This window comes from Scyliorhinus torazame, chromosome 3 (assembly GCF_047496885.1).
Source record: "Scyliorhinus torazame isolate Kashiwa2021f chromosome 3, sScyTor2.1, whole genome shotgun sequence".
NCBI lineage: Eukaryota > Metazoa > Chordata > Chondrichthyes > Carcharhiniformes > Scyliorhinidae > Scyliorhinus > Scyliorhinus torazame.
In genome coordinates this window covers 302681869-302702757 of record NC_092709.1, presented here as the reverse complement: position 1 = coordinate 302702757, position 20889 = coordinate 302681869, and the positions used below count along the sequence as shown (strand labels likewise).

The 20889-nt window shown below is 46.7% G+C and overlaps 1 protein-coding gene across 5 annotated transcripts in view; it reads left to right on the top strand.

Annotated features, from left to right (window-relative positions):
- The window catches only part of katnal2 (katanin p60 subunit A-like 2), a 179097-nt gene that overhangs the window by 77434 nt on the left and 80774 nt on the right, over positions 1-20889 (top strand). For 4 of the 5 annotated variants that reach the window (XM_072497460.1, XM_072497462.1, XM_072497458.1 and 1 more), the window contains 3 exons: positions 15534-15611; positions 16743-16841; positions 16924-16987. In XM_072497460.1, coding sequence (XP_072353561.1) covers positions 15534-15611; positions 16743-16841; positions 16924-16987 — 241 coding nt within the window. The remainder of the gene's footprint in view (positions 1-15533; positions 15612-16742; positions 16842-16923; positions 16988-20889) is intronic. The other variant, XM_072497461.1, reaches the window with a different exon arrangement.

Sequence of the window (20889 nt, the reverse complement as noted above, 5' to 3'; positions counted from 1 at the left end):
TTGATCAGAGATTCAGGTTTTAAGTACTCGTGAGACCCAGTTGCAGAAAACCAATAAAAGGCTTGATGAAAAGGAGGAAAGAATCCTGAATGTCAGAAATGTTGCTTCTTCAACTGAAGCTCATATTCAATCTGGAAAACCAGCTATGTGGCATGTCAGAACTCCTGGAAGATTTGGAGAACAGAGGTCTGAAAAAGAATATTCAAGTCATTGGTCTGCCTGAGGGAATGGAGGGTAAGCTCCTATTGAACTGGCTGCCACATTTTCTTGGGCTGAATGTGAAGGCTGGGAGTTTCAAATTGGAAAGGGCTCACCAAATTCTCTCTTTGAAACCAAGGGACAATCAACGTCTCAGGCATACATTCATTCGTTCCACAATTTTAAAGATCACCAGGGGGTTTTGGAGATGGTGAGGTGTGGTGGGGCCTGGCTCCATGAGGAAGCCAGGATTTCCTTTTTCCAGGACTTTTCAGCGGCAATACAGCTGAAGCATCAAGGCTTCGATGAAGTTCGAAAGCAACTTAAGGTAGCTGGAGTGAATTATGTTCCGCATTATCTTGCGACTAATTTGACTACTACCTTCATTAAATCCATGATAGCCAAGGAATTGGGCTGATAATCTGCGGCTCGGAAAACTCAAAGCTCCAATCCAGACTCTCTCCCTATCATTGAGTTGATCGACTGCTTTTATTGTCATATGTCCTGCTTAAAGGGAGATTTTAATATTTGAGCACTGTAATGAATGTCTTCTCCTTGCCCTTGAGTGCTTTGGGGAATCTTATGATATTTATGCATAGTAGCTGTGCCACAAGCTAGTTATGTGTCTTAATCACAGCAGAATCAGGTGGGGCCATTGCCGCAGGGTGGGGGGTGGTGGATACAGGTCTTGCGGGAAGGACATTTGACTCCCACTCCCTTGTTGGCTCTTCTACTCCACCTTGTGAGAAGGTTCTATCCTTGCGCCAAGCTATTCTGTAGATTGCGCACGGTGAAGTCGAGACATCCTGAGTGAGAGACAGCTAGAGTCAGGTGGAAACTTGGTAGTTTGAAGCAATGAGGCAATTTGGTGCAGAGTGGGAGGAGGTGCTTTTTCCCTACCATTTTGTTTTCTTTCTTCTGGCCTGTAACTGTTAATCTGCAGGGAGAGATCCAGAGAGCATCCTGGATAGGTAAATGATTTTAATACCTTTTCAAATTGTGGAGGGGTGGGAAAAACTAAAGTGACATCACAGTAAAGCTGTGACCTGATTGGCTGGTTGGGAATCTGTTAAATTTGGAAATAAACCATTGAAAAAGTAATTCAATCTAATTGATTAAGTAGATAATGGGATAACTAAACCTGAGGGCAGAGATTAATATTTAGCATTTAGTTTTGCAGTAAGAATCTAGCGTCAGGGCCATATAGTTAATTGTAACAATAATTCAAGTGTTTATTTTAAATTAATTAACTAGTGCAAAAATGTTATTCAGCGGGGTGCAGTGCATCAACTGTGAGATGTGGCAGATCTGTAATGCTTCCAGCGTTCCGGTCGACTACATCTGCAGCAAGTGTAACCAATGGCAGCTCCTCACAGACGGTTCGGTTGGAGCAGCAGTTGGATGCACTTAGGAGCATGCAGGTGGCGGAAAGCGTCATAGATAGGACGTGGTCACATCCAAGGTGCAGGCAGACACATGGGTGATCGCGAGAAAGGGCAGGCAGTCAATGCAGGAATCCTCTGTGGCTGTCCCCCTCTCTAACAGGTATACCTTTTTGGATACTTTTGGGGGGGATAGCCGATCAGTGGAAAACAACAGCAGCCAGAACAGTGACACCACAACTGGCTCTGTTGGTCAGCAGGGGAGGGCAAAGTGCAGGAGAGCGATAGGTATAGGGGACTCTATAGTAAGGGGCACAGATAGGCGCTTCTGTGGAAGTGAAAGAGACTCCAGGTGTGTTGCCTCCCTGGTGCCAGGGTCAAGGATGTCTCTGAACGAACACAGGACATCCTGAAGGGGGAGGCTGAACAGCCAGAGGTCGTAGTACACATAGGTACAAACGACTTAGGCATGAAGTGTGATGAGGTCCTGTAAAAGGAGCTCAGGGAGTTAGGCAGTAAGCTAAGAAGCAGGACCTCGAGGGTTGTAATCTCAGGATTACTCCCTGTGCCACATGCCAGTAAGGTGGCACCTTTACGTGGTACAAGTTTCTGAGCCGTATAGAAAAGTTGGGAGGACGACCGCCTTGTGCATAAGGATCTTGGTGTCAGCACGGATGTTGCGGTCATCGAAGACTCTCATCCTTAAGCCTCCGAATGAGGCGCTCGCGGATTGAATACGATGTTGGCCTCCCTATCGATATCAGCCTTCGATGAGAGGTGGCTCCCCGGGTAGAGGGAGTGTTCTACATTTGTTAGGGTTTTTCCGTTGATCTTCGATAGAGGGACCGGATCATGCCCCGGGGCGGGTTGGTAAAGGACTTGAGGCTTCTTGAGGTTAAATCTGAAACTGATTCTTCGGTATGCTTCCGCAAAGTCATAAAGCATGGCTTGGATATTCTCTTCTGAGCGTGAAGATGGCAATGTCATCCACATATTGAAGTTCCACAAGCGATATCAGTGTTGTTTTCTCTTGGATTTCAAATGGTTGAGGTTGAAAAGTTTTCCGTCTGTTCCACTCGGACGTTTGTTCTTGACAAGGTGAAGGATGGTGCCAATGAAGATGGAGGAAAGGGTGGGGCCGATGACATATCCCTGCTTGACTCCAGTTTGACCTCAAAGGTTTCTGGCTTATTTTCGTCAGTGAGGACTGTCGCCGACATCTTTATGTGGAGGAGTCGGAGAATGTTTTTTAAAATATATTTTTAAAAATTCTACATTTTCCTTCAAATATTTACACCCACCCACAAACAGTAAATGGTAACAAATACAAAATCAATCCCCTTAACAATACCAATGATCCTATCCTCCCACCACCCCAAACAACGGCCCACCTGTCAATATATGCATCCCCCCCCCCCCCCCGCCAAGTCTCCAGCTCCTCCCATCCACTGCCTCTTGTAAAACCCCTCCTCCCAACCTTGGTCCCTTCCCCCCCAACTTTCCACCCCAGCTAGACCACTCGGACCCTGTTCTGCCAGGCTCCGATGACCGCAGCCCCTCCTCCCACCTCACACCCGTTCACTGGCCGGCTTAAACCGGCCAGCGTGGAGGCCCCCGCCCGGGTCCCTTTCCCCCTTGCCCGGCCCTAGGAAAGCCCAAAGATCCCCTTTTAGCACACACACCCCGCATATCCACCTACACCCCAAAGAGCCCTCATTTCGAGTGAAAGTCTCATCCTTTCCCTTGTCCAAATATATACAACATTGGCTCCTTTAGCCCCTACACCCGCATGCAGTGAAACAAAAAAGAAGAAAATACAGTCATGAGGTTACATCGGCACATGGCCATTTCTCAATTTGTCAGTTCTGCCACAGTCCTTCTGCCTTTGCAAACTCCTCTGCTGCTTCCGCCGTTCCAAAATAAAAGTCCCTGAGCTTATAAGTCACCCTCAGCTTCGCTGGATATACAATGCCGCACTGCACCTTGCTAATGTACAGTGCCCTCTTCACCCGGTTGAAGGCAGCCCGCCTCCTCGCCATCTCCACCGTAAAGTCCTGGTATACACGTGCTCCAGCCCACTGCACCACCCGCTTCTGCTTGGCCCAGCTCAGGACCTTCTCCTTCACACTGTACCTACGGAAGCACAGAGTCACTGCCCTTGGCGGCTCACTCGCCTTTGGTACAGGCCTCCACGACCGATGAGCCCGATCCAGTTCATATCGGGAGGGATCCACCCCCTGCCCCAATAGTTTTGCCAGCATCGCGGCAAAATACTCAGTCGGCTTCGGTCCTTCAACTCCTTCGGGCAGCCCCACAATCCTCAAATTCTGTCGCCTGGATCTGTTTTCCAGGTCTTCCATTTTTCCTCGCAGATCCTTGTTAATGTCCATCACCTTCTGCATCTCCTTCCCCATCGAGGCAAGTTGATCACCGTGCTGCAATAACGTTTCCTCCACTTCCTTCAGCGCCTCTCCTTGCTCGCGCACCTCCGCCACTGCGCTCGCCACTGCCGTCATCACCGGGGAAATCGCCTCCTCCACCAGCGCACTCAAAACCTCCCTCATTTCCTTCCTCACCGTCTCCATGCATTTTGCAAACTGCCTTTCGAATTCCGCAGCCATCACCTTAGTTATTTCTTCAGCCGTAAGCAATGCAGCCTCCCCTGGTGCTCCAGCCTCCATTTTCTTTACTGACCCCGCGGTGACCTTTCCACTCCCCGACGGACTTTCAGCCGCTTTTTTCACGGCTGTTATTTTGCTGGTCTTCGACATTCCCCTCCTCTGTGCTGTCTCCCGACTTTTACTGCCTTCGCTGGCCCTAGGACTTTGCGTTAACCCCCGACAATACTGTTCCCGAACGGGAGCCCTCCAACGTGCGGCTGCCTCCCGCCGTCACCGGAAGTCCGGAGTCGGAGAATGATGATGAATTTACCATTGACCAGAAACTGAACTGGACTAGCTATATAAATAAGCTACAAGAGCAAGTCAGACGTGAGCAATCCTGCGGTGAGTAACTCTCCTCCTGGCTCCAAAGCCAGTCCAAGACACAATGGAATACTCACAATGGATGAGTGCAGTTCCAACAACATTGAAGAAGCTCGACACTATCCAGGACAAAGCAGCCCGCTTGATTGCCACCCCTTCCACAAATATTCACCCCCTCCACCACCAACACACAGTAGCAGCAGTGTGTACCATCTGCAAGATGCACTGCAGAAACTCACCAAGGCTCCTTAGGCAGCACTTTAAACCCACGACCCCTAACATCTAGAAGGTCAAGGGCAACAGATACATGGAACACCACCACTTGTAAGTTACCCTCTAAGTCACTCACCATCCTGACTTGGAAATATATCACCGTTTCTTCAAAACCCTTGAATTCCCTCCCTAACAGCACTTCTCGAAAGTGAACCCACTGAAAGCAACGGGTCCTGATGGAGTCCCTGGTCGTGCACTCAGAACTTGTGCGGACCAACTGGTGGGTGTGTTTGCAGTCATCTCGTTCGAGGTTCCCACCTGCTTCAAGAAGACCACTATCATACCGGTGCCAAAGAATAACCAGGCAATGTGCCTGAACGGTGGCCCTGGCATCTATCATTATGAAGTGCTTCGAGAGGTTAGTCATAAGACGCATCAACTCCAAACTTCCTGACTGCCTTGATCCACTGCAATGTGCATGCCGACACAAGCGGTCCACAGCAGACGCTATCTCCCTGGCCCTACACGCATCCCTGGAGCATCTCGACAACAAGAAATAATTACTCTGAGCCCCATAATAGACACCCTGACTCAACTGACAGCTCCATTCTCCTGAAGTAGTAGGGTTTCAGGCTGGGTGTTAGTCCTGAAGTATTTCCTTGTAAATCCCCGTCCATCACTTCTGAGAGCACAAGGTCACTCCAAGTGTGTTTTCTCACTTGCATAGAAGTGACTGGTATGTTGTCTACTTGTTTAAAGTAGAAAATATTTCCTTTTCAAGCAGTCTGAAGAACCAACAGGTAATAGCAATCTTAAAAGTCCATCTGCGTTACCATGTAAACTAGATCGGTGGTATTTAATGGTGCAAGTATATGCAGACAGGAGCAACGCCCATCTTTGCATCCTCTTTGCAGCGAGTGACAGAATTCCCGTACGTGGGCGTAAAATGGTGAGTGGGAACGATGCTCCGTCAACAATGTAAACTCTCTCATACAGGAATTGATAGAAATTCTTAATACCAAAGATGATCTCCATTGCTTCCCATTAAATCTCTGCACCATTAAATCTCTGCATAGAACATACAGTGCAGAAAGAGGCCATTCGGCCCATCGAGCCTGCACCGACCCACTTAAGCCCTCACTTCCACCCTATCCCCGCAACCCAATAACCTCTCCTGGGGGCAGTCTGGGAATGGTGTCCTGCCACAGCCAGCATCACTGAAGAAGTCTGGGAATGGTGTTTTGCCACAGCCAGCATCACAGTGAAGCATAGTTGCTCACAATTTTGCTTAAGATTCAAGAAGCAAATACTAGGGGTCTTTCTTTAGCTGATTGATGTGGGAGACTACTGCTCCTTGGATTGGATTGGATTTGTTTATTGTCACGTGTACAGAGGTACAGGAAAAATATTTTTCTGCGAGCAGTTCAACAGATCATTAGGTACATGGGAAGAAAAGGGAATAAAAGAAAATACATAATAGGGCAACACAAGGTATACAATGTAACTACATAAGCACCGGCACCGGATGAAACATACAGGGTGTAGTGTTAATGAGGTCAGTCCATAAGAGGGTCATTTAGGAGTCCGGTAACAGCGGGGAAGAAGCTGTTTTTGAGTCTGTTCGTGCGTGTTCTCAGACTTCTGCATCTCCTGCCCGATGGAAGAAGTTGGAAGAGTGAGTAAGCCGGGTGGGAGGTGTCTTTGATTATGCTGCCCGCTTTCCCCATGCAGCGGGAGGTGTAGATGGAGTCAATGGATGGGAGGCAGGTTCGTGTGATGGACTGGGCGGTGTTCACGACTCTCTGAAGTTTCTTGCGGTCCTGGGCCGAGCGATGCAGCCAGATATGATGTTTTCTATGGTGCACCTGTAAAAGTTGCTAAGGGTTAAAGTGGACATGCCGAATGTCCTTAGTTTCCTGAGGAAGTATAGTCCCTGTTGTGCTTTCTTGGTGGTAGCGTCGACGTGGTGGACCAGGACAGATTTTTTAGATGTGCACCCCTAAGAATTTGAAACTGCTAACCATCTCCACCTCGGCCACGTTGATGCTGACAGGTACTTTGCTTCCTGAAGTCAATGACCAGCTCTTTAGTTTTGCTGGCATTGAGGGAGAGATTGTTGTCGCTGCACCACTCCACTAGGTTCTCTATCTCCCTCCTGTATTCTGACTCGTCGTTATTCGAGATCCGGCCCACTATGGTCGTATCGTCAGCAAACTTGTAGATGGAGTTGGAACCAAATTTTGCCACGCAGTCGTGTGTGTACAGGGAGTAGAGTAGGGGCCTCTACTCTGCAAGTATGCAGCCTCGTGGGGCCCCGGTATTCAGGACTATTGTGGAGGAGGTGTTGTTGTTCATTCTTACTGATTGTGGTCTGTTGGTAGGAAAATCGAGGATCCAGTTGCAGAGTGGGGAGCCAAGCCCTAGGTTTTGGAGCTTTGATATGAGCTTGGCTGGGATTATGGTGTTGAAGGCGGAGCTGTAGTCAATAAATAGGAGTCTGATGTAGGAGTCCTTGTTGTCGAGATGCTCGAGGGATGAGTGTAGGGCAGGGGAAATGGCGTCTGCTGTGGACAGGTTGCGACGGTATGCGAATTGCAGTGGATCAAGGCGTTCTGGGAGTATGGAAGTGATGCGCTTCATGATCAACCTCTCGAAGCACTTAATTACGACTGAAGTCAGGGCCACCGGACGGTAGTATTGAGGCACGTTACCTGGTTCTTCTTTGGCGATGGTGGTGGTCTTCTTGAAGCAGGGACCTCGGAGTGGAGTAGGGACAGGTTAAAGATGTCCGCGAACACCTCTGCCAGCTGGTCCGCGCAGGCTCTGAGTGCACGACCAGCGATCCAGTCTGGGCCCGTCGCTTTCCGAGGGTTCACTTTCAGGAAGGCCGATCTGACTTCGGAAGCTGTGATGGTGGGTATGGGTGAGTTATGGGCTGCTGGGACACTCGACAGCAGATTGTTGGTTACCTCCTCGAACCGAGCATAGAATGCATTGAGTTCATCGGGGAGGGGCGCGCTGCTGCCAGAGATTCTGCTCTGCTTCGCTTTGTAGCCTGTTATGTTGTTTAGTCCTTGCCACAATCGCCGAGAGTCTGTCTGTGACTCTAGCTTGGTTTGATATCCTCTCTTGGCATCTCGGATGCCTTTGCAGAGGTCGTACCTGGATTTCTTGTATAGGATTTCTTCGTCTGACTTCAACGCCTCAGATCTGTCCTTCAGTAGGGAGTCAATCTCGCGATTGAGTCATGATTTCTGGTTGGGGAACGTATGTACTGCTTTCTTGGCTCGCAGTTGTCCACACATTTGCTGATGAAGTCTGTGACGGTGGTGGCATACTTATTTAAGTTGGTCGCTGAGTTCTTAAATATGGCCCAGTCCACTGTCTCTAAGCAGTCACGTAAGAGCTCTTCTGTTTCCTCGGACCAGCACTGCACAACCTTCTTAGCTGGATTCTCCCGCTTGAGTTCCTGCTTGTATGCCGGGAGAAGGAGCACCGCCTTATGGTCTGATTTCCCAAAGTGCGGTCGGGGGATGGAACGGTAGGCACCCTTGATTTTTGAGTAGCAGTGGTCAAGAATGTTGTCGCCCCTGGTGGGACAGGCGATGTGCTGGTGGAATTTTGTTGGCAGTATACTCTTGAGGTTGGCCTTGTTGAAGTCTCCAGCCACGATGAACAAGGCCTCCGAGTGTTCTGTTTCGTAGTTGTTTATAACTGTACAGTTCGTCCAGCGCCTTCCTCTTCTGCCTGGGGTGGGATGTAAACCGCTGTGATAATGGCTGAAGTGAACTCACATGGAAGGTAGTATGGGCGGCACTTCACGGTCAGATATTCCAGGTCCGGGGAGCAGTAGGTCGCCAAGGTCGCCACATCCAAGCACCAGGAGGAGTTGATGAGGAGGCAAACTCCTCCACCCTTCGCTTTGCCTGATGACGCCGTGCGGTCCACCCAGTGAATTGAGAAGCCTTCAGGTTGTATGGCACAGCCCGGTGAGGCGGGGTGAGCCATGTCTCTGTGAAACAGAGCACGCAGCAGTTTCTCACTTCCCTCTGAGAGGTAAGTCTGGCGTTAGGTTCATCCAGCTTGTTTTCAATCGCCTGGACATTTGCCAGGAGTATGCTGGGGAGAGGGGTCTCGAAACCCGCATTGCTTCAGTCTAATCTGCAGACCGCCGCGTTTCCCTCGCTTCCTCAGTCGGCGGCTGAGGCTGGATGATCCTGTGATCCGATGGGAGAAGTCTGACCTTGTGGAGGGTAGGTGATTGCGTCTGGTGGGGTCAAGGGCGCTGGCGGGGACCAGGGCGCTGGTTATGTTTCCGGGGTCGTGTGTGACAGGGTCCCGAGCGCTGGTTGAGGTAGAGGGGTTGCTCGGGGGGCATGTTTGCGATCCGGTTGGGTCCTGGTGTTCTGCGGGCACGGGAATACCTTGCAGCGCGTTCAGGTCCTCGCATGGGGTCTCCGTCATTTTGGGGGTCCTGGGACGTGGGCAGGGGCTTCCTGAGGCAGGTTGGGCTGAGTCTTCCCTCCCTGGGCGCTCCTGGGGTTGGGTCTTGAAGTAGGTCTGGTCGGGCCTCCACGTGGAATTTTTCCTACACCATAACGAGAAGCTAATTGTAAGGGTGAAGTAGGATTAGAGTGCGTGAGAGCTTCAGTCTTAAGTACCAATTGTTTGGCCTGCATGAAGGCATTATTGCAGTGGTCTAACCACTTCCATGTCTTGTTCGACACAAGGTTATGTAATGGTTTAAGAATTGTTGCCACATTTGGCCAAGTCTTCCATAATAATTCAACAATCCCAAGAAGGAATATAACTGGCTTATGTTTTTAAGGTACAGGCACCTCTATGATAGTCTTAACCTTGGAAGATTTGTAAATGTCAGTGGCATCAATCACATGTACTCAACATAGGATTGGAAGAACTCACACTTGTTCTTGCGTACTCTCAGACCATAGTCTTCTAATCTCTGGAGAGTTGCATCCAAGTTTTGAAGGTGCTCCTCTTCACCTTTTCCAGTGATTAGGAAACCATCCGGATAATACTGGACTCCACTCAATCCACTTAGAATCTGATCCATTGCCCTTTGAAATCATGCAGGAGCAGATGTGATACCACACAGCACTTTTTGGTACTAGAACAAGCCCTTGTGTGTCACAATTGTCCGAGGTTTCAGTGACTTTTTGTCCACATTCATTTGCAAGTAAGCCTGGCTCAGGTCAATGTTACTGACATTTTGACCTCTCACCAATCCTGCAAACAGGTCTTCAATCATAGAATCCCTACAGTGCAGAAGGAAGCCATTCGGCCCATTGAGTCTGCACCGACCCATGGACAGAACACCCTACCTAGGCCCACATCCCCACCCTATTCCTGTAACCACACCAAACCTTTTGGACACTAAAGGTCAATTTGGCATGGTACATCCACCTAACCTGCACATTTTTCGGCTGTGGGAGGAAACCGGAGCACCCGGTGGAAACCCACACAGACATGGGGAGAAAGTGCAAACTACACACACAATCACCAGGGGCCGGAATTGAACCCAGGTCCCTGGTGCTGTGAGGCAGCAATGTTAACCATTGTGCCACTGTGAAGTAATGGGTACTGTTCAGCACATATGGTGACCACAAATCCTCACGGAACCACCTTCACAGCTCCAGGGTCCCAGGTTCGATTCCCGGCTTGGATCACTGTCTGTGCACACCCAGTGCACGTAGGAGGAGTACGAGAATAATATAATAATCTTTAATATTGTCACAAGTAGGCTTACATTAACACATTTGCTAATGAATTGCTTGGGTCCTGCAGAAATCAGGATTTTTTCCACTGGGGAGACTGAAATGTCAAGATGCATATTTATAAAGAACAAAGGCCCACCAAGCCTGCACCAATCCAGATTCCTTACTCAGACCTACTACTTATTGCCCAAATGATCTGTATCCCTCCATTCCCCGCCTGTTCATGTGTAAATTAAGATATATCTTAAACGTTGCATCGTGCCTGCCTTCACTATTTCCATTGGCAACTCATTCCAGGCACCCACCACCCTCTGCATGAAAAGCTTTACCCGCACATCTCCCTTAAACTTTCCCCACTCATCTTGAACCTGTGCCCCCTTGTAATTGAGTCTTCTACCCTGGGAAAAAGCTTCTGACTATTCACCCTGCCTATACCTCTCATAATTTTGTAGACCTCAATCAGGTCTCCCCTCAGCCTCTGTCTTTCCAACGAAAACAATCCGAGTTTATTCAACCTCTCCTCATAGCTAACACCCTCCAGACCAGGCAACATCCTGGTAAACCTTCTTTGCACTCTGTCCAAAGCATCCATGTCCTTCTGGTAGTGTGGCAACCAGAACTGCATGCAATATTCCAAATGTGGCCTAACTAAAGTTTTATACAACTGTAACATGATCTCCCCACTCTTGTACTTAATACCCCGGCCAATGAAGTCAAGTATGACGTATGCCTTCTTGACCACCTTATCAACCTGCATTGCCACTTTCATGGAACTATGGACCTGAACACCCAGATCCCTCTGTATGTCAATGTTCCTATGGGTTCTGCTATTTACTGTATAATTCACACCTGAATTTGACCTTCCAAAATGCATCACCACGCATTTGTCAGGATTGAACTCCATCTGCCATTTCTCTGCCCAACTCTCCTATCTATCTATATTCTGCAGTATTCTCTTCACTATCTGCAACTCTACCTATCTTCGTGTCATCTGCAAACTTGCTTATCAGACCATCTACGTTTTCCTCCAGATCCTTCATATATGTTACTAACAACAGTGATCCCAGCACTGATCCCTGTGGAACACCAGTAGTTACTAGTTAGAGGTTGATTTAAGCTGAGGATCTCCATTCTGAAAAACTCCCTTCCACTGTTACTCTTTGTCTCCTGTTGCCAAGCCAGTTCTTTATCCATCTAGCTAGCACATCCCGAATCCCATGCGACTTTACTTTTTGCACCAGTCTGGCATGAGGGACCTTCTCAAACACCTTACTAAAGTCCATGTAGATGACATCCACAGCCTTTCCCTCATCAATTAATTTTGTCACCTCCTCAAAAAACTCTATCAAGTTGGTAAGCCATGACTGTGCCGGCATTTGGCTTATTCAGGATAAAGTCTCTCAACTGCAGATATTTAAAAAGGAGTATCTCGGGATATCAAATTGTTGGCATCGCTGCTCAAAAGATGACAAGGAAGCACCATTGAACATGTCCCCCAGCCTACAAAGTCCTCTATCTCTCCAGATAGGGAGTCATGGTCCATAAAACCTGGTGGGAAATCTGGGGTGCTCTGAATGGGAGAGAGCACAGTGGTTAGCACTGTTACTTCACAGTGCCAGAGTCCCAGGTTCGATTACTAATTTGGATCACTGTCTGTGTAGAGTCTGCATGTTCTCCCTGTGTCTGCGTGGATTTCCTCCGGGTGCTCCAGTTTCTTCCCACAAGTCCTGAAAGACGTGCTTGTTAGGTGAATTGGACATTCTGAATTCTCCATCAGTGTACCCGAGTAGGCGCAGGAGTGTGGCGATAGGGGATTTTCACAGTACTTCATTGCAGTATTAATGTAAGCCTACTTGTGACAATAAAGATTATTTTAAAATTAGATGCAACTAATGGGGAAGGTTTACTTCATACAAATGTTTAAAGGATTGGGTAACCATAGTACCCAGATAAGTAAACCCTGAAAGGGACCACTTAAATGGATAATTAGGTAAAGGGGGAGGTCTTTCTCTAAGCCCACCCAATGGCATAGCCTCAGACTTTGTAAAATTGATTTTCTAGCTTGTGAAAAGGCCACCACATCAATAAGAGCGGGAACAGAAACGTCCAGCTTAGAGACAAACAAAAACACGTCATCCGCATAAAGCATGATCTTGTGCTGCTTCCCTAAGTGGCCCCAAAACCGAAAGGTCTAATTGGCCCTGCCAGGGGCTGTATGGCTATTGCGAACAATAACTGGGATAACTGGCACCCCTGTTCAGCCCCTCGCTTGGAGACAATAACTGTCCGCCAGAGGGTTTTTATAAAGCACCAATACACAACTCGAGCGTGTAAAATAAATAATAATTTTTATTAGTGTCACAAGTAGGCTTACATTAACACTGCAATGAAGTTTATTTCACTCCACCCGGTCAAAAGCTTTCTCTGCATCTAAGGAGATCACTAACTCATCTAACGCCTGTCTTTGAAGGACCTGAATAACATTCAATAATCCCCTGACATCGTTACATGAATTCTGGCCTTTTATGAACTCGGTCTGATCGCCCTGGATGATCAAAGGAAGAATTCCCCTGAAGCGCTGTGCTAACAATTTAAACAACAATTTCAAATCTACATTTGGGAGGAAAATTGGCCTATAATAATAAGAAGAAAGGAGTGCAGACTCTTCGGATCCTTGCCTGCCTTCAGAATTAAGAAAATATTTGCTTCTCGGGAGTGTCTGCGACTGTGTAGCCATCTAAGATGGCCACCTGCAAAGGACCATGGGAATTATGGCCAACCCAGGACTCAGACAGGCCAGAGCCTATGTGTATCTGAAACCGAGGTAACCAGGCCTGATCGAAACCCCCGCTCGTTTTCATTTCAATGGCCCATTTTCCCAGGACAATAGAACTCCAATCAAACAACCGGTACAGCCACAGACTGATCGGCGCCACTCCCCTTACTCAGAAAGCCCAACTGCCAAGGTCAATGACCGCTAAGGACCCGCCCAGCTACCAAGGCACCCGCCCCTTTATTGGCCGAAATCGAAGACAGTGATCAGAGCCCTGCCGAACTATTGGGTCCAAGGTTAAGGACCGCCCCAAAGAGCGCAAAATCCCAGAGGGCTAAAAGAGGACACAGCCATGTGCTCTGTCTTTTTTGGATCCGGCCTGTGCCAGCCCAATTGCAGCAAGAACAGCTACCTGATGGATGAGCCCAGCAGAGACAGAGCCGCTTTCTTCGAATAAGCCAAGTGAAATCCAGATAAGGGCCTTATCCATTTGCACAGTGCCGGTCGTTCTGAAGTTAAGTATAGGTTATTCTAGCTGATAGGTGTAGTTTACCTCGTAGTAGATATTGTGTTTGCATGTCGAGAAAACTCTTGTGTATGTAAATAAACCATCTTTTGAACTAACTAACTGGTTGTGTGGTCATTTGATCGATATAAGGGAAGGATTGTGGTTCACCAACAGTACTAATAGAGCAACAACAGAAGACCTGCTTCAAATGAGCGACTATTCATGCCAATCAGTGGGTCCACACAGCAGCACAGTGGTTAGCACTGTTGCTTCACAGTGCCAGGGACCTGGGTTCGATTCTCAGCTTGGGCCACTGTCCGTGAGGAGTCTGCACGTTCTCCCCGTGTCTGTATGGGTTTCCTCTGAGTGCTCCGGTTTCCTCCCACAAGTCCCGAAAGACGTGCTTGTTAGGTGACATTCTGAATTCTCCCTCAGTGTACCCGAACAGGCGCCATACTGTGGCAATTAGGGGAATTTCACAGTAACTTCATTTCAGTGTTTCTGTAAGCCTCATAAAGACACTAATAAAGACACTAATAAAGATCAATATTATTAAAACATTAGCAAGTTTTTAAAATCTTTGTAAAATTCATATCCAAAACTATCATGCCCTGGGGCCTTAGCAGATTGAAGCTCCTTCAAGATAAGATCCAATTCCCTTTTAGAAATAGGACCATTCAGGATCAACCTTTGGTGCTTGGAGATTGCTGGGAGTTTAACAGAGAGAAGAAGCGCTCCATAAGTGTCAATTCATCCTCGGACTGGTCTGCTTTCTATAAATCGGTATAAAAATGGAATCAGGACAGTAAGTGCAGAGACTTGGGCTGAGCATGGTACCAGGGTCAGGCTGGCTAAGAGGAAGGGTAGGCTGGGGGAAGTCGAACTCAGTGAGTCTGGAGCTCTGGAGTGTATCTGCTTCAATGCACGGAGTATAACAGGTATGACTGATGAACTTAAAGCCTTGATTCACGCACAGAACTTGAATGTGGTTGCTGTAACGGAGACTTTGTTAAAAAAGGGACAGGACTGGCAGCTAAATAATCCAGGATATAGGTGTTTTAGGCGAGACGGGGAGGAAGGTAAAAGAGGTGGGGGAGTTGCAATACTGGTTAGAGAACATATTACAGAGGGAGGACACCATGGAAGAATCAAGTAATGAGGCACTGTGGGTAGAACTGTGGATTAGTATAGAAATTACCATTTCCCAATATGTAAAATGGGGCTCAACATCAATCTTTTCTCGCAACAGTTTCTGACTATGATTTTAAATCTGTGGGCACAGTAAAATGTTTGATGTAAAAAAAAAATGGCAGATGAGTTTCAAGCATTCAGTGTAGTCTTACATGTGTCTTACATGTTAAATCACCAATGCACCATAATTATCTGTTGCACAGTGAATTTTTAAAATCATATTTTATGTTGTTTTTATCTTTGCATTAGACAATGATTTTAGCAACCTTACAGTTTGACCAGTGATGCTGCCCTTGCTATTCACCTCTTGCATTTGAAATTTCAGCTGAGAGCTTCTTTATCCCCTCAGTTTGGTCTTTGTGGAGTAAAAGTGACTCGATTCCATAATTAAAGGGAACTTTAGGGATTTCAGCATCAGTAAATTAAAGATTAAAAATCTATTACTTTGTGACAGATGAGACATTCACGAAAGAAGTACAATGATGGGTATAGAAAATATGTGTGGTCAGCTTCTGTATATTCACATGTTTTGAAATTTTATTTTGATAGGAACGGCTAATAAAACCTCTGGGTGCCTTCATAGGAACGAATGGTGAACTGAGAGACCTTGCCGTTGTTGTTAGCAGGGTAAGCCATAAAATGTGTACCTCATACATTTAATCAAATTCTTTAGCAAATAATTGTGGTGATTAACGGAAATTAGTCTTACAACTTCTAGATTTGATTTTGCACTTTTAACAAGTACATTTGGTCCATTTCAGTACAGGTAATTGCAAACTGTAAGCATAATCCATGAGCGTAAAATGTGACTTAGTAGAGATAGGAAAGATGAGATTGAACTAGAACTGGTACAACAGATCAATCTGATGAAGGGTTTGCATCACATGGTAACCATATTTTCTATTTTAGATGGTGGCTGACCTGTTAGGCATTGCCAGTATTTTTGAGTTGCTATTTTAAATGTTTAAGCTCAACAAGTCTTTTGAGAGAAATTAAAAATAATGGGCGAAATTCTCCGGAAACAGCGCGATGTCTGCCGACTGGCACCCAAAACGGCGCAAATCAGACGGGCATCGCGCCGCCCCAAAGGTGCGGAATGCTCCGCATCTTTGGAGGCCGAGCCCCAACATTGAGGGGCTAGGCCGGCGCCGGACGAATTTCCGCCCCGCCAGCTGGCGGAAAAGGCCTTTGGTGCCCGCCAGCTGGCGCGGAAATGACATCTCCAGGCGGCGCATGCGCGGGAGCGTCAGCGGACGCTGACAGCATTCCCGCGCATGCGAGTGGAGTGAGTCTCTTCCGCCTCCGCCATGGTGGAGACCGTGGCGGAGGCGGAAGGGAAAGAGTGCCCCCACGGCACAGGCCCGCCTGCGGATCGGTGGACCCCGATCGCGGGCCAGGCCACCGTGGGGGCACCCCCCGGGGCCAGATCGCCCCGCGACCCCCCCGGAGGCCGCCCGCGCCGCCTTGTCCCGCCGGGAAGGTAGGTGATTTAATTTACGCTGGCGGGACAGGCATTTTAGCGGCAGGACTTCGGCCCATTCGGGCCGGAGAATCGAGCGAGGGGGCCCCCCAACCGGCGCGGCACGATTCCCGCCCCCGCCAAATATCCGGTGCTGGAGACTTCGGCAACCGGCGGGGGCGGGATTCACGCCAGCCTCCGGCGATTCTCCGACCCGGCGGGGGGTCGGAGAATTTCGCCCAATGTTCCCAATTTCAGGAGAACTTTTTTAAAAATTAGATTGATTTTATCTATTTAAGGATATTTATCTACATAATCCAAATGTGAGATGGGACGACATAATTGGGCTGGAGCCAGCCAAACGACTAGTTAAAGAAGCTGTTGTCTATCCTATTAAGGCAAGTTGTTTTTAAATTAAAATCATGTTCAATGTTTGCCTGTTATACATATGATTCTTAGTCTTGTACTTCTTACCTCTAGTACCCACAGCTGTTTACTGGGATTCTTTCCCCATGGAAAGGACTGTTACTTTATGGACCACCAGGTAAGGGATTTTTATGGAATAAAAACAGAAAAATCTGGCAATACTGAAGTCAGGCGGCTTCTGTGTAGAGAGAAACTGAATTTGTGTTCCTGGCTGATGGTCCTTCACCAGAACTCAGAAAGGATTTTCTGGCATGTTTTTGCGAATCAGCAGAGGAAGGAATGGTTTCATTGGTGCGATTAATGATCTTGCTTCTGGATCAGAATGTCCTAAGTCATGCTGTGCCTTTGTGGGAGATAATGTGACAAAAATTGGCAGCAACAACAACAATTTGTGTTTATATGGTGTCTTTAGCATCATATAATGTTGCAGAGTGCTTTACAGGATTTTTATAAAGCAAAATTTGACACCATGCCACATAAGATGATACTAGGGCAGATGACTAATAGCTTGGTCAGAAAGGTCCGCTTTAAGGAGCATCTTTTAAAAAAAATTTAAAGTACCCAATTCTTTTTTCCAATTAAGGGGCAATTTAGCGTGGGCAATTTAGCGTGGCCAATTCACTTACCCTGCACATCTTTTAGGTTGTGGGGGTGAGACCCACGTATACACGGGGCGAATGTGCAAACTCCACACAGCCAGCAACCCGGGGCCAGGATTGAACCCGGGTCCTTGGCACCATGAGACAGCAGTGCTAACCACTGTGCCACCGTGCTGACCCTAAGGAGCATCTTAAAGGAGGAAAGAGAGGCCTGGGGAGGAAATTTCAGAGCCTTGGATGCACAGCCACTGATGATGAAACAATTAAGATCAGGGATCCTCCGTTGTACCTTCATTGTGGTGGGTAAAACTGCACTTCTGAGAGGCAGCATACTGTTACGCAAGGGAGATGTTAGGAAATTGGGCCTAGAAATTAGACCCCAATGTAGCAGGCAATTTGGGGTTAGACGGAGTGGAAAAAAAGTCAGAGGGATACGCCCACACCTGGCCGAGTTACATTGTCCCAGTCTGATTTAAATTTGTTAGTGGGAATACACAGGATACCCCATATCCATTGTTCTTCGAGACACTCCTGCCTGATCAGCTATTAGTCCATTACCGAATTTGATGGCCTCTTTGTCAGTTACATATCAATAGCATGGTTCTGTTCTTTTGTATACATGTGAGTGGGCAATCAAACAGCCAAGATAACGGAGATGTGTTCATGCCTGGAAACCCCAGCAGAGAACCTTTTGTGTGAAGGAATAGATATGAACAGTTAAAGGCCAGAAGGATATGGAAAATCGACCGAGAGAGGTCATGAAATTTGCCCCCGAGGCAAGCTTTGAAAAAAGGTTCGGAAGGAATTTCCCTAACAGAAAAAAATTTGCTTTCTAAATGCAAGTATCTGTGTAAATGGAACGAGAGCTGCATGTTTATTTAAAGTGGTGTTTAATGGGCACTAAGAAATTACATGATGTGGAGATGCTGGTGTTGGACTGGGGTGGGCACAGTAAGAAGTCTTACAACACCAGGTTAAAGTCTAACAGGTTTATTTGGAATCACTAGCTTTCGGAGTGTAGCTCCTTCATCAGGCTCCTTCACTCACCTGATGAAGGAGCAACGCTCCGAAAGCTAGTGATTCCAAATAAACCTGTTGGACTTTAACTTGGTGTTGTAAGAAATTACATGTAATCGGTTATTGTTAGGGTTTAAGGTTAAATGTTTAACTATTGTTTTCTTTTCTTTTGTTTTAATACAGTTTGTTCATAAAATAATCAAGCCCTATTTCTTATATTATCATTCCTGAAACAAATCGATCTTCCCGTACCACATTAAAACTTAAAAAAGTTATGGTTCTGGTCCAGTCTCTTAGCCACTGTTGAGAGCTGACCACGCATCCGTAACAATACTTTGAATGACTGAGACTTTTAATAATAATCTTCATTAGTGTCACAAGTAGGCTTGCATTAACACTGCAATGAAGTTACTGTGAAGAACCATTTTTCGCCATTTTGTTCCTGAATGTGATAACTCATGCTGCACTCCAGTCCCATAGATAATTGCAGCTTGACAACTTTGTGCCTAAATTATCATACATCATATGTGAACCTGCACTGTACCATCATTCACCTTTGGTGAACATCCTCCCTCACCCCATGACCACTCATGCACACTTTTCAGAAGCATTTCCAAGATAGGAAACTGGCTGATTTTTGTTCTTGGGCATTAAGTTTAATTGTGTTATTGTTACAAGTAGCCCAGATCAAGTCAAAGCCAGGACCTTCATCATTTTTATGCCTAAACGCCACATCATATTAGGATGGATTAAGGTGAGGGTAGGATGTTCACCAGAATGAAATAGTGTGGGGGTATTGTGTAGGTTCACATCAGAATGATAACATGAAGAATGATAACTGAGATCAGCAATTATCTATCAAGCACAGTGGCTTTACTCAGCCATGGCAATTGAAGGAGTTCTAACGAGTAGGTAGATAAACCAAAGTCCTGTTTGTCAGTTGTTCTAGATACTAAAAATCGTGCCACGAGTAATTAAGACTACGGAGTAATGAAAGGATTCACTAATAAAAAAAAAACATGAACTGAATTTTATGGGGAAGGGATTTATTCCAATCTGATTAGCTGGCCAATCTGATGAGCCAGCAGTTTTGTACTCTCAGCAGCACTAGAATCAAGTACTGGCCATTGCTGGGACAACAAGCAGTCCCCTAAAGAGAAGTGTTGTAGATCCTGGACTTCAAGTAAGTCCTGGGATTTTGGACAGACCTGCCTGGCAGACCCGAGTAAGGGGGAGGGGGTTGGCAAGGCTGTGTTTTAGGGCTGACAGGAGGCTTAACAGGCGGAGGAGGAAGGGGGACAGTTTTCTGTGGCTGCTTCTGATGCACACAGGAAATCCTGAAAAGAAAGCACCGTCTCTTCTTGCCCCACAGCAATCCGCACAGTGAAAGCCTTACTGTTACGCGAGGGAGATATTAGGAAATTAGGTCCAGAAATGGGATTGAAAATGTAGCAGGCAATTTAGGGGTTAAACCGGCTAAGGAAAAGATCTGCTAGCATGGAGTCAGAGGGATACGTCCACACCTTGCATCAGTTACATTGTTTCATTCAGATTTAAACTTGTTAGAGGGAATACACAGGATGGCCCTGTTCAGCAAGGGTGAGTCTCGCAAGATTCATTTTCCTTCGGAAGACACTTGTCTGACCAGCTATTAGCCAATTACAGAGTCTGATGGCCTCTTTGTCCGTCAATGGGAGGTTAATTGCACATCAATAGCATAACTCTGTTCTTTTGTACAAATGGGAATGGGAAATCAAACATCCAAGATAACACTGATGGGTTCTAATCTGAGCACCCTCGGAGAGACCTTTGTTTGAGGGACTGGGTGGAGCTTAGAGAGAGAGAAAGAATCCTATTTTCAACAAGTACAGGGCTGGTTTCAACAAGTACAAGTGCAAACGGCTTTGGAAAGCGACTGAGAGAGCTCATGAAAGTTGCCACCAAGACAGGCTTTGGAAAATAGTTCTGAAAGAATTTGCCTAACAGAAAAAAAATTGCTTCGTAAATGCAAATATTGCGTTTGCCTGTCTGTGTAAGTGGAATAAAAGCTGCATGTTCATTTAAAGTGCTGTTTAATGGGAATCTATGTGCTAAAGTTAAGAAACTGCATTTAATCTGTTATTGTTTGAGTTAAAATTTAAATATTGTTTTTCATTTATTTTAATAAAGTTGTTAAATAAAATAACCAAGCTCTATTTCTTGTGTTTTCACTCCTGGAACAAATTGATCTTTCCACACTGCCTTAAACACTTATAAAGGTTGTGGCTCTGGTCCAGTATCTTAGTAACTGTTAGGTGCTGATCAGGCGTCAGTAGCACTTAAGTGCATGGTAATGGCTACTTAAGAACCTCAGTAGATCCAAGGGATGGAGACTAAAAGCAAATTACTGCGGATGCTGGAATCT